General features: G+C 41.8%; 1 protein-coding gene and 1 long non-coding RNA gene across 5 annotated transcripts; one reads left to right on the top strand and one right to left on the bottom strand.

Annotated features, from left to right (window-relative positions):
- Positions 1-1702: 1702 nt before the first annotated feature.
- On the bottom strand, positions 1703-7635 carry CCDC51 (coiled-coil domain containing 51). 4 transcript variants are annotated; one of them, XM_067303356.1, is made up of 5 exons: positions 7582-7635; positions 6166-6420; positions 5691-6037; positions 5250-5414; positions 1703-3986 (listed from the first exon to the last, which is right to left on the bottom strand). In XM_067303356.1, the coding sequence occupies exons 3-5, from the start codon at positions 6006-6008 to the stop codon at positions 3210-3212; spliced, it is 1260 nt and encodes a 419-aa protein (XP_067159457.1). In that variant the 5' UTR covers positions 6009-6037; positions 6166-6420; positions 7582-7635; the 3' UTR covers positions 1703-3209. The 4 variants fall into 4 exon arrangements, with proteins under 4 accessions (XP_067159457.1, XP_013815816.2, XP_013815815.2 ...); XM_013960362.2 differs by lacking the exon at positions 7582-7635 and adding an exon at positions 7265-7505; XM_013960361.2 differs by lacking the exon at positions 7582-7635 and having other exon boundaries at positions 6166-7505.
- Position 7636: 1 nt separating this feature from the next.
- On the top strand, positions 7637-13557 carry LOC106499008 (uncharacterized). Its single transcript, XR_010885382.1, has 4 exons — positions 7637-7722; positions 7808-7863; positions 9925-10012; positions 13385-13557. It is a non-coding gene; the product is annotated as an uncharacterized lncRNA (long non-coding RNA).
- Positions 13558-14007: the final 450 nt, after the last annotated feature.

The following is a 14007-nucleotide window of genomic DNA, read 5'->3' as shown; positions in this document are numbered from 1 at the left end:
ACCATCTCTCCTAGCTGATGAGCAGGGCTGCCTGAGCCTTCCTGCCCAGGCAGGACTTTGCTCACACAGAGCGCTGAGACACCTCATTCCAGAAGCAAAAGTCAACTATTCATTGTAAATTCTGTTAATAACCCAAAGGTATGCACTAGAGCACTGTTCTTTTACTAAAGTAGCCTAGACCCATAGGTCTAAGGGTCATAGGTCTATAGTAGAACACTGTTCTTTTACTTTAATAACCCAGAAGAACCCGAACAACAAAATATTAATTTGGCCATGGCTGAATCATCAGGAAATACGTACTGAGATGCCACTCTGTACATTGGGTAACTCACCGCCAGTACTGCAAATACACTAATGTGAGCACTCAGATAAACACTTCACTGTACATCTGGGCTGGTTTTGTTCAAACTTGCGTATTTGTCATTACCATGACAGAAATTTAGCACAAAGTACTGAACAAATTATGTGCAAAGTCTGTATTAGTGTCTCCTCCTATATTGCCTCCAGCTAGCTCAAGGAACAGCTACTACTGATGCAACCACAGCTTCTGACTTTGGGGTTCACATATGGTGAAGTACCAAACTACATGTTTAAATCATTGCTGCAATGGAGCGATGATTAATCCAGGATTGAGGGAACATATGAATCTGCCCTCATGGTTGTTTCACAGTTCCTAAAAGGATGCTTTCTAATTGGAAGCATACAGGAATTTAGCAAGGAAGAGCAGAAATAAGAACTGTAGTAATCAGTTGTAACAGTGATTTCTGCCAGTTGTACAATACTGCACATAGAGAACCTATTCCTGAATCTTCCAAATATCCTGCAAAGGATAAGACCAGTTGTTCTCATGTTGATACGTATCGCACTATCCAGCTTTTCTCAAATTTCAGGCTGTGTACTTCAAGCTCTCATTCACCTCAGATTTAGTCCAGTGTACTCTAGCTTATTATATTTATTTGCTACTGTTCTCACTGACTGACTTTTTCCTGCAACACTGGATAGTGTTAAAGCTACCTACTGTCATACATCCTTTAAATGGGAAGAAAGCAATCACTAAAACAAACCCAGTCTTTGTACTCTTGTATTTATTGCATCCAAGTTCAACCTCACACCTCTGCTCACCATTGATGCTACAATCCAAATAAGTACAATTCAGTGAGCAAAGTGTTGCCTAGATGTTCAAGTTTAGCTGCCTAACATTTAGCATTTAAAACCATAGTCAGATATATAATACACACTTTTCAGTGATGCTGAATATCCAAAATTCAGCCACTTACCTAATGAGGGGAGCTAACTTCACATAGTCAAACTGGAATTTTTTTTTCAGAATTCTCAGTGACTACTGTTGATAAATTATAAATAGGATCTTTTGTACTATCCCCTCCCCTTTCGTTACGTACTTGTCTCTGATTTTCACCAAGCTCCTACTAGAAGGATAACCTGTAGAAATATTTGTGAAGTGAGAAAATGAAACATTAGATTTGAAAGTTTGTAATCTGTGCATGTACTTCTTGATGAAGTTAAATATTTTTATCCCAGATCTCAACGTCCGCCATCAGTTCATATAGCTTCCCTGACAAATGCCTGTTATACACTTTAAACTCCAAATAATCAATATATAAATCAGCAGCAGTCCTCCCCCAAAACACCTACCAACACCTACCAAACTTCACCTCACTTATAAGTAGTGAATCATCACAGATCTTTCCTAATATTATTTATTCAGTCATGTTATAACAGTACCTAATGATTCCAAATAAGGTTGATGCCTCACAGAGCAAACGTCCCTGTCCCAAAGATCTTACAATGTTAAGAGCTTACAATCAAAACCTCAATCTCTTTTAATCTGTTTACTGGGCAGAAGAAAGCAGAAAAGGTTGACAATAAAAAAAAAAAATAGCAGACTAAACAGAACTTAAGTCATTCTGAAATACCTACACAAGGGCGTTACAGCATGAAGAGAGGTTGTCTGTCCTTCCTCTGCAAAGGTTTCACATGAGTACTCAATAGAGCAGGGGTCCCAAATTTGGATTGCTTGTCTGCAACCATCATAAGAGGAAACTGTATCTTATCACTGAGATACAAACAACTTTGTTCTGGGCTACGCGCAGATACTGATGCTTAGCTGATTAGACAGTGTTTTTCTTCGATAAGCCATTCTTCATCCCCTCCAGAAAAAGCAGGCAGCTGGACCTTTATTTTTTCCCAAATATTATTTTGGAGTAGTTTGCATAACACTACTGCCACTAATGTACCAGCTTAAGAGCACCTGCTGTGAAGAAGCGTTTCAATTTCCAGACAGGACAATAACTGAAAAATGAATAAGGAATGTTCCAAGAAGAGATACTGGAAGGGATCAGAAAGCGACTGCTGCATAGAGGATTACTGAAAGCACGAACTAGCTAGTGAGTGAGGGGTCAATGAGGCTGTTGGGAAAGGACAGAATCAGCCTGCATCTGCACAAGGAACATCATCTTACACATCTCTTCCCTCTCTTTCCATGCCTGTAAGCCTTCAGGACACAGAGATATCCATAACGAATGGCTAAAGCTCCAGAAGTGCTTTTGGACACATTACGATAAACAGTCTTAGGAGAAAGCTATCACATGTTTTAAGTGCATTATCTGGCTGTACAGACACATGTCTCATAGTAACTTCAATCCTTCCTTGTCCATATGATCCCTCATGTTTGTCATATCCTATCATTATCTATCTGTTTTTCTTTAAGATATAGGGCAGATATCTATCTATCTTCAGGGCAAATATTTCAATCCCTTTGGTAAAGCAACTCCTAGAACTTTGCGTATGGACAAACGGAACAATGAGGAAGAAATATGGAGCAAAATTATAAAGCATTATACATAAAGCACTTAGCTTAATGACAAATTAAAAGAATAATTTAAACAAAAAATCATGAATACAGCTTCAGAGTGAAAGTTACTTGGCTTGCAAGATACACAAGACTAGATAGTAAAGGAGTACAACAGTTGAAACAGCAGAATCTCCTTTGCTTGAGGAGTTAAAAGCAGCATAACAATGATTATTAACACACCGCCTGCACCAGTAGACAGACTAAATCTTTACAAGTTTTCCAACTATACAGAAGAAAAGCATAATGAGAAAGTGCTAACACACATTTATTTGGACTTGTACTCTACTTAGAGCACAAGTTTACTTTTATTAATCTAGTAAATTACAGTAATTAGAGATCAGTTTCCTTTAAATATAATATAAAGTACTGGCAGAGTAAAAGCAAACATCGTGCATGTCAGTGCAGTGCTGTAAATAGAATTTCTCTTGATTTGTGTTTCCAGTCTCCGTTCTGTATCATACAATTCTAAAATCACATCTTTCACTGCAGAAGCCTGGCCCTTACCCTCCGCTGAAGACTTTGGCACCACTCTTTCCATAGGTCTAGAACGAACTGCAAGTTTAACACTCTGCATTTCAGAAATCATTTGTGCTATACTTTCTTGCAGACTGCTAAACTGCTGCTGTAAATTCCCCAGACATGAACTGACTTGTTTAGTGTAGCTTAGCTGTTCTTTTAAAGGAGCTAAAAGAGAATCTATTTTAAAGGAGTCATTCCTGTCTCCTCTGGCTAACAAAACACCTTCTTTTATTTCCTGGGATGTCCTCGTTTGCAGCATGTTTTTCAGGTCTGCTATGATGTCACCGAGATCCTTCTGCTGTAAGTAATGGCTGGAGGCCTGTTCTTTGATGGCTTCTTGTAGACTTATTGGGCCCTTCTGTGCTTCAAGCACCAAGACTTTTAATTCTTGTAGCCTTACTCGATTAACGTAGGTGGAACCAAGAACACCTATAATGGCTCCCAGCACAGAACCAATAATAGACCAGTTCTTTGTTTTTTCAGCTCTTGTTCGCTCTTTCTCATGACTTTCCCTTACAGCTGCAGAGAAGAGAGAGAATTTTTCTCGCTCAGATTCTTCTGCATTTAAATAGGCAGCTCGGTATCTCTTTTCTTCCTGCAAGAAACACAGTGAGTTGAAGGAGAAGGTGTCATGTGAAGCTATAAATGCTGTATTTAAAAAAGAAACAGTGCAGATGAAAGAGTGGAAGTGAAGCACATTCATTAGTTTTGTTTCAGAAAATTTCCTTTTATTGTGGGATTTTCTTTACTTTACTACTTAAGTCAGTCAGACACTATTTTCAGTCAAAGCTGAGAAATGGAGAAGGTCATCAAGAATTACAGTTGGTGATTCTCTACACAGGAACCTGCCACAGGCTGATGACAGAAAAGTGGTGTGAGTGGACAAGGTCTTTCTCTCTCTCTCTCTCTCTCTGTCCTGATGCTTTCTCTCCCTATAACGTGCACTTTTCTGGCCCTGCTTACTTCTCCAAATACTGCCTTTGTCACACTTCTCCCTTTCAGTTCAGCTCAGTTTCACCTTTGCTCATAATCATGCAGAGCTCTGTTCTTCTTGGACTCTCATCCACCCAATCCATTACCTAGACAGCTACCTTTGGTTCTTTTCTGATGCTCTGCACATTGATCGAGGAGCTCCATTTAGCTCAGGCCCGTGCACCCACTCCTTGCCTGAGCTTTCTCAAAGGTGCATGTGTTTCCAGGCCTGTTCCCTGCTGCTTCCAAAGTCTCCTTTGGATTTCCTGGACTGAGTTTGGCCATGACTCGCTTGCTTTTGTCTGGTGATTGCTGGACTGTCGCTGGAGCCTACTCCTGTTGCCAACCCTGCTCTGCTCACATGGCGCTGGAGCTGTGGGACTGCGCCCTGTCAGTGAGGGCGCTGCCCCTGCCTGCACCATGGTCAACCTCAGCTCCCTGCTTGCCCTCTCTCATGGAGCAGCTGACAAGGGCTTCAGTAAATTGCCTGGGCATTGCAGCCAGAGAGAAGGCAGCTGAGAGAGTTTTTCATGGATTAACAACCAGGAATGAACTTTTCTCATCACCTGGAGGGATAATTCATTGAATCCCAGCTTTTTAATTGACTACTCATGTACCTGTCTCCTCTCAAACAATTAATTTTCTAGGATCACTGTCTTCAGCTTTCCTCTCCAAATTTATTACCATATTTTAACATTAACATATGGTTTGCGTACTAGACTCAATCATCGATAATAATTACATCAATCAAAACAAGATCATTAGAAATTAACTCAGACCACCGTATTTCAAAATTAAATTTCATCTGCAAAAACAGTTACTAGTGAGGAAGCATAACACATGAATTTTCATCATATTTGCCAGTGCTCAAGTACCCACAAATTACCTGCAGCAACCTGTGTTCCAGAGTAGCCAGTTCTAAATACTGGATGTCATCCCGAGAGACCCTGTCTAAGCGGTCCCGAATTTCCTTCAGTTTAATTTGTTGGGCTTCTACATTTTCACGAGCCTCTCGTACTATCCCTCGAGCTACCATAAAGACATTTTCAGCCTGAGAAGAGAGATTATTTATTTTAGAGTCTTATTACCGTACAGATCTAAAACACTGATTATGTGAATTTGGAGAAAAAAAATCCACTACATTAAAATTTAGGGGATAAAATACATTTACTAATGTGCATAGACTGGAACACATTTATGGTGTCTGTACAGCCAGTTAAAGCAGAAAAGATACATTCCTTGGAGCTCTTTCTGCCTCGCAGCCAGCAATTATATTTCACATAGTTTAACTCATCATTTTAAATTTCCAGATTTTCTCTGTATTTACCTGTGTCACTTTTCCCTGAGCCTCTCGAACTTCATTAAGACCAACAAACTCTTCATATCTGTCCCACCAACTCTTGCACGTTGTGGATATTTTTTGAAGGGAGTTTCTTCCCATAACGGTCCCAGCTTCTGTCAGCCGATTAAGAAAACCCATGGCCACTTCTGCTGCAGGCTTGGCTTCGGGCCTCTTAGGTGCTGATGAACAGTAAGTCCGTGCTATGTGCAAATTCATTCCTTGACTCCGCTTTATCAAAGAATGGTGATACTGCAGGCCACTTGACACTGAGGAGACACTTGATTTATATTTCATTGACCCCATGTCTTGAATTTAATTACTAAATAAAAGTGCTACAAGGATGAAGAAGAAAAAGAAAACTTTTAAGTGGTAAATACCACAAAAAACTAAACATGCATGTTAAAATTAAAGCAAAATTCAAGAATGGCTGAATCATCATTAGTTTGACACCATTACTTACCTAGGGAACGTTCCAGGATTTTAACCAAAAGGCAGTTCTGCCACAGATTCCTGCTTTTCTCTCGTTAGTAAGTACTTCCACCATGCCTTTTGATTACTGTTTCACTCCCTGCATCCTGAATAGTGTTCATGTGCAGAACCAGTATCAGCTTCAGAGCAACATAATGCTTAAGCCCAAAAAGTGCTTCCCATAGGAATTTTTGCTATGTGTTTTCATACTTCAGTTTAACAGACAACGCTCCTGATGCTAACAATTCTGAAAAAGAACAGAGAGGCAAAAAGAGACGGAAAAAAAAAAAAGCTTAAGGAGAAAAGAAACAGGGCTTGACCGTTCCCTGTATCTTACACTCAACAGATATTGAAAGTGTTGAAGAACAGAAAGACAAACACAAAAAGGACAGAGTGAAAACACAAAAGTGCTAAACTGAACACAACAGGTTTTCTCATGACTACCTAGAAACCTCAAATATACGGAAGAGCCACAAGATCATTAGAATATCAGGCAGCGAATGCACTCTTAGAGCTGCATTTTAAAATGAGCTTAAGATTCTTGTTTTCCCTGCAAAAAGAGACTTATCACAGTTTAATTTCAGTGTGCATTTGTAAATATGATTTAAGTTTTCCACTTAGTGTGTTCCTCTAAACATTTTAAATGGGAAAGCTTTGAAATAAGGTTTTAGCTGAAGTTTGTGTATGACTGCATTAGGTTTTGACTAATATAAGAACATGAATAACCTGAAAAAGCTTGATACTTGATGCACAGATTTTTTTACCTTAATACAGGTTTCTATGTTAATTTGGACTTCTATGTTAATTTTGACTAATGACACTCAAATATGTGCAAAGACAGGCATCTTGGCTGGAAAGGACTTTCCTGCTGGAGGGCAAGTTTGATCAGCTTTTATCCGGCTACTGATTCTGAAAGCCATAGGGACTTTCCCAGTTATATACTTCAAATAACAGTAACAATGAATAGTAACAATAGCGCTGTGCAAATCTGACCAGTTGTCTCACACTTAACGATACAGTAAATTAAAACCACAACGGCATGGAAATGAAAAACGGTTATGTTTTCTTCCAGCATCGCTCATCCGTCTAACCATTACGACTCCCACAGCCCCTGCCGCAGGCCGCGCACTACCACCCGGCTCCGTTCGCCCCTTGCAGACGCAGAGACTCCCGGTTCCAACCGCGCCGCGGCGCGCGGAGCTGCCCGGCTGCGGCTGCTGAGGCGGGACGGCGGGATCCGAGGCGGGTCTCTGCGCAGCCGGCTGCGGCTGCCTTTTCCCACGGAAAATCCCGCTCCGCGCCAGGGGGGAGGCTGCACCGCCCGCTCCGCTCCGCTCCCCGCCACCGAGGCCGGGCCGGGCCGGGCCGGGCCGGGCCGGGCCGCGCAGCCCCGACGCCCCCCGCCTACCTGCCCGCGCGCCGCCCAGGCCGGAAGCGGCGGCGGAAGCGCTACGGCGGCCGCGCGGCGCCAACCGGAAGCGGCGGGGTGCGCGCGCGCGCTGGGGGCGCCGGCTGCGCGGCGGAGCGGGCGCCATGTCGGGCCGAGAGGGTAAGGGTGGGCCGCGCCGGCGGGGGCCCGGGCGCCGCCGCGGCTCTGCGCTCCCGCGGCTTCACTGTCTCGTCTCTCTTTGCAGGCGGCAAGAAGAAGCCGCTGAAGCAGCCGAAGAAGCAGTCGAAGGACCTGGATGAGGTAGGGCCCCGCCGGGGGGCGGGCCGGGGCCCGCGGCGGCTGCGGCCTCTCTGGGCGGGGGGCGAAGGCGCTTCCTCCCCTGCCTTAACTCTGCCCCGGCAGCGCGGCGGAGCTTTCCGCGGGAACGCCGCTTTATGAAACCCGGGCAGCCTGGCTGTAACGCTCGCGTTCGTAACAGGATGGGCTTAAGCTGGTATTTCTGAGAATCATGAAGGATAGATGAGGCACCAGTGGCTGGAAAAGGACAAATATGATGCCGCTTTGAAAAGGGAAAAGAAACCTATAGGTTTTTAAATGAGTTTACTCTTATTCCTAGAGAAATATTACAGTCAACTGAAGCTGGCTTACAAGCATCCAGGTCGTAATACCATAACGAGGAATAGCCAGTATGGATTTTAGTAAAACTGTGGCAAACCCAAGCAAATTCTTTTTCTATAGCGGGGTAGCACTATGCACATGAGAAGAAAAACAGTAGATGCAAGGTTCTTGATGCTAACCCACCATCAACATTCTCTGAAGCCAGTTAGGAACATGTTCTAGAAAGGCTTAAAATGATGCAAGGTGAGCGTGTGACTGGCTGGAATGTCACACTCTAAAGACAGTAACTAACAATTCTGTGCCTGACTAGGATGTATTGAATAGGGTTTTGCAAGATTTTGGCTTGGATCAGATTCTAGTAATGTTTTAATTACTGATTTGGTTGATTGACTGACTTACTGACCATGCTGCTTATTCTCTTGGTAGACAACAGAAAATTTGGAGGGCCCACAGACCATCAGAGAACAAGATTAGTGTTCAAAATAATCTTAACAAATTGGAGAAAATTTGAAAAAAATCTTGATGTATTTAATCAAGCATATGTGCTAAGTCCCTTTCCTTGGTAAGGATAATCATCTTGTAAAACACAGAGAGAATGACTGGCTAAACTGCAGGTCTGCATGATCTAGATCATATTAGACTTTGAGACTTAGACCATACCTTAGATAGTACTGTTAGAACATGAACCAGCAAAATCAGGTGTTGCAAAAGAAAAAAATCATACAAGATGTCTGAACAAAGCTTCATGTGTCAAACAGAATGTAATCTTTTTTTTTCCTCTCAGTACTGCAAGCACATGTGGGCATCGCAGTGTATGTTTAAAAAAAAACACAAAATGATATGGATGAATGGGAGAGAATGATTTACTAGGAAAGGCATTAGTCTACAGAAGAGAAACCCAAGGGGAAAACCTGCAGAGAGAAGCAGAATATTCTGTTGTGTGTGACATAAGTAGAATAGATAATAGGCTTATACGTAGCAAGGCAAGCTTTAGATTAAAGAAGAGGAAATCTTTCCGATTGTAAAGACATTTGAGCCATGGACTAGGTTAGTGAGAAATCTGTAGAATCTCAGTTGTTTAAGATACTCAGGTTAGTTACCCAAAAATCCTGAGTGCCAAGCAAGACGGCTAGAGTCCCTTTCAGCCTTGTTGTCTATGAAAAATATTCATCTAAAGGATCGAATATGTCTCAGCTCTGCTGAATTCTGGAGGCTGTTCTAGCAGGGATGTTCAACAGTTGACTCGCATGTAGGATTTGTCAGCAGTCACATTACTTTTCTTGGAATTAGTGTGGGATAAATTATACAAATTTATTAAAGAGTCTTTAAAGGAAAACTGCAAAAATATTAACATATTGCAGAAGGATTTTTAAAAATACTTTTAAGGTAAAAATAACCTTTTTAATGCCCTATTTAACCCTAATTTTATTGTTAGACAGTGCTTATGTGCTAGGTTCCTAATATCAGTGGTAGCATATTAATGAATGGTTATAGTGCACATATCTGTCACTCAGAAGGCAGAATAAGACTATGGTGTGGGCAATGATACTACTTTAATTTCAGAAGTATGCACACAGTTAAAGCTCTGTGTTCTGGTACAGCAAAAAACCCTTTTTCACAGTTCTGAAAGGTTTTCCATATTTAATAGTATGCAGCCATCTTGCTTCTGTTTAGTGTGTTAGGTTTTTATTGTTTATTTTCTTGAGAGGAGATGTTAACAAACACTGTTGTTCTTTTCTTTAGGCAGATCTGGCATTTAAACAAAAGCAGAAGGAGGAGCAAAAGAAACTTGAGGAGATGAAAGCAAAAGCTGCTGGAAAAGGGCCCCTCAGTAAGTGAGGTGCCATAATGATAGGAAAAATTGAGGGGCTGGCTGGCTTCAAAAATTTAATTTTTTTCTTGACAAACGCAAAAGTCATGCACCTTTAAGTTATTTAACATACCTCATTAAGTTGATGGCAGCTGCAGATGATAAGTAAAAAATGGTGGCTATTTTATGTATTTATTGTGATTATGTAGTTTCACCCCCAAATCACTGATACAAGCTCTGGTTTAACAGGTACAACAGTATGCCTGGCAAGCTAACTTCTAGGGGGGTGGTGCAGAGGCATTTCCGCCCTTCCTTTAGTACACTCAGTCTTTTCTTTCCAGATATATTAAGAAACATGTAGGCTTTGCCACAGTCCTAAACATTTAACAAATCCAGTCTTTGTTCTCTTAGAGATTAATTTTTTCATGAGCAGAAGATTCCTGGCAGAAGAAAACCTGCGACTTGTAACTTAGTCTGGCTTCAACTGTTTTGCCTAAGTGACTGTAAAATGCACTCTGTCACAGAGTGTATTGCCAAGCTCTGTTTCTGTGCAGCTCGGGCATATAGCTGTACGTCTGCGCTGCATAGCGTTCACGCAGAGAAACTACTTCAGGAGGAGATGTGATGAAGTACACTTGTCCACATCAGTCAGAAGCAAGGCAGAATGTCAGAAATGCTGTAGTGGTTCAGACTGACGGTCCACCTGGCCTAGTCTTTGTCTAGAACAGCAGGAGTAGGAGATGCCGTTAATGAAGAGCACGTGAGTGTGTCTGCTTGCCTTGTACTCCATCATTCGCAGTTATAGCATTAGGAACATTAAAGGGTACATCCCTGCCTATTCATTCTAGGTGTGTTTTGGACCTGTGGTCCATCAATTCAACTAATCCCTTTCTGAACCCAGTGATACATTCTGCTTCCACAGCCTTCCACGCCAACAAGTTACAGAAGTTCATTACCCATCATGTGTTTGGTTTCCTGAAAGTAAATGCTTGTTTTAGTGAGTGACCCTAATTCTACTATTGTAGGATTTTGTGAATCATGGTTCTGTGTTATTCTTCCCTTCTGCCCTTACAATTTTGTAAGCCTTGATCAAATTCCCTCCTAGTCTTCTTGTCTCCATACTGAAGAATTTGAACCTTTTTGGCTTCTGTTTGAAAGCCAGCTGCTGCACCCCCATAGTCATTTTAGCTGCCCTTCCCTGCATCTTTACTAATCATACTACATCCTTCTTGAGATGTGGAGACCAAACTGCACTTAGTACTCAAGATGTGTACACCAAGGTTTTACACAGTGGTGAAATAAAGATCTCAGTATCCTTTCTGATGCCATCCAATTTTTGCTGGCTTTTTTCCTGCTGCACACTGAGATGATTTCACAGCTCTGTAATCAATGAATGACAATTCATTCCTGAGTTGTAACTGCTGCTTCCGAGTTCAGTGTCATGTCAGCATGGTTTAAGCTTTTCTGTGCACTGTGTTTTAAAGTCCTTCTGAAATTCCTTATCATTGGTGAGGCATTTGAGTAGCCACAGGAGCTTAGCATGATCTGCAAAACTGGAGATTCCACTGTCTGCTCTGTTGTCCATGTCACTGACAAAGATGTTCAATAAAACTTATCCCAGCACTGCTTTTTGCAGGACCCAGCTGTTGAATCTTTTCCATTCTATAAAGACCATTAAACATTACCCTTTGCTTCCTATTCTTTAGCAAGCTTTCAATCCCTGAAAAGTCCTAGAAGGGCCTTTCCAGCAATCCCACAGCAACTTAGTTTCCATTGCTATGGAATCTCACCAAATGTTGTTTGAAAATATTATGTCCCCTGGATTTTCTTTATCTACATGGTTAATGATACCCTCATAGAGTTCCAGCAGGTTAGTGAGGAAGGATTTACCATCTACACAAGTCTTGTTAATGTGCAAAAGACTTGTTTATCCCTTTGCTTTATTACAGACCCTTGTATCTTGCTTGAGATGGAAGTTAGACTCACTGGTCTGTAGGTTCCCAGTTCCTTTCTAGTTCCTTTCTGTATCTGGGAGGTACGTGGACAGTCCATGAGTCCTCTGACATGGTGGCTGTGATGATAGTTATAGTATGGACTGTTGCAAAAAAATCATTGAGCCTTCTTTCCTGTGGCCTTACCACCATAAACTTGTTCTCTGTAGGGCATTTCAGCTGTAAGTACTTAAATATTTCTTGATAGTACTTTGCTGCCATTATTACTCTGCCTTTTTCTAGATTGAATTTCAGTCATCTGGTCCTCATCCAATGCTTGCCAAAGCAGATAGCAATTGTTACGTTATTGTGTTGGCTAGACTATTCCCAAGAGGCTGAGCAAGGCCACACTGTTAGAATGACTATACTAGGGCACACAGTCTGCTGTTGCCTGCCAGCCTATCTTGCTGTAGCCTTGATATTCTTGTCTGTTTTCCATTGATCATATACTACATGTGCTCTAAAAAACAGCATTTACAACTACACTGCACTTTTTAGCGTGCTAATACATTGTGTTCTTTCACCTTGCTTTAGTCTCTTCAATGATAGGGACTACACAGAACAGATGCTCTTGTAATTCTAGTATCTGCTTCAGTAGAGCTTTGATCCCAACTGGGGACTTTGACTGCTGTAGGAGTACTGATGCTTTTATTCCCATAGTCATAAATATGATTTGACAAGCAGGGATGATCAGGAAATCACCAAACACTGTTCACTTGATTGCCTCTCTGGCAGGATGGCAGCTATTTAACTCAGACAGAAAAGTACAGAAATAAGGACTGACTTTTAATTACTGTGGCTTGGTCAGCAAATGCCCTTGAGCATGTAACTGTATTGCTTTCTTCCTTATATATGTTGAGTGAGGAGGAAAAAGCCTAAGACTTAACAAGGCATTAACCAAGTTTTCTAACATATATTCTCGTTTCTCTTGCACTTACGGGCTGAAATTTGTCTGTTATTGCTGTGCAGCCCAACTGCATTCAGTAGAACAGAAACAGACAAATATGTATGCTAATTCAAGGGTTTTTTCATTGTGATTATACTGCTGCTAAAGAAGTAACCAATGGAGAGTATCCTCAGAGGCACAAAGGAATTGCTGAAATACTTAGCGCTTTTGTAAATCTAAGAGGTGTATTCGGTTCCATGAGAAAGCTAGTCTCTCATGTAAAGTTATTCAGAGTAAGGCATGTGTGATCACAAACATAACAGTAACATGAGAAAACAATTCACTCAGGTAGTAAGTTGGGAATATAATGCAAACAAACAGCAGTGTTGTTAAAGTTTACCAGTGGGAAAGTGAGTTTTACAGGTAGTCTAGTGGGGAATCGACTCTAAGGCTTGAACTAAATCTGTAGCTAAGGTGTAAAAATTGTCTAAACAGTTGTGTTGTTTCTTTTGGCAGCTAGCGGTGGAATCAAGAAGTCTGGCAAAAAGTAGTTTGATCAAGCTGCTGGAAAAAGTGGTCAAGTTATTCAATGGATCTGCTGGCTTCAGAGAGTCAAGAAAACTCACTGTCATTTGAAAAACCTTGTACATTTTGTTTAGTCAGAATAAATCTTTTTTGTTAAGATGTCATACTTTCTCTAACTGAAGGTTTTGTGCTAAAAATTGCATTACCAGATTATACTGGAATTGAAACTCTTACTGAAGGCCACTTGTGACCTTATGTAGCCTAAATGCAGCTGCTGGTTTGGTAGTAATGTGTGAGAATAAATTGAAACTTCTCTTTTTTGGCAGTGCAAGTCGGGGTCTGAGTGTTAAAACGCTGCGGAGTTTAACCTGGAGGCTCCCAGGCATGGGCTGTGGGGTTTGGTTGCAGCTATTAAGGAGGGGCTCTCTCGGCATGCGCTCTCCTAAGAGCTCCAAGGTCCCTTCGCAGCAAAGCGTTGGGTTACGCTCCCGGCGCCACACAGCGGTTACCGTGGGGTCGACCACAGGCCAAGCTCGTACCTCCTTCTCATAGCTGCCGCCTCGGTGCACCGTAGCGCCGCGTCCTGGAGGCCTCGCGGCCGCTGAGCGGGCGGT

Source organism: Apteryx mantelli, chromosome 12 (assembly GCF_036417845.1).
Source record: "Apteryx mantelli isolate bAptMan1 chromosome 12, bAptMan1.hap1, whole genome shotgun sequence".
NCBI lineage: Eukaryota > Metazoa > Chordata > Aves > Apterygiformes > Apterygidae > Apteryx > Apteryx mantelli.
This window is presented reverse-complemented; position numbering and strand designations above follow the sequence as displayed.

Bases quoted from the DNA above. Each gene is read 5' to 3' on its own strand.
- CCDC51 (XM_067303356.1), bottom strand. From the start codon at position 6,008: ATGGGGTCAATGAAATATAAATCAAGTGTCTCCTCAGTGTCAAGTGGC. The intron at 5,415-5,690 runs GTAAATACAGAG...CTCTCTTCTCAG, and splicing joins CTCAGGGAAAAGTGACACAG to GCTGAAAATGTCTTTATGGT. The intron at 3,987-5,249 runs GTAATTTGTGGG...TGTTTCTTGCAG, and splicing joins TGGAACACAGGTTGCTGCAG to GAAGAAAAGAGATACCGAGC.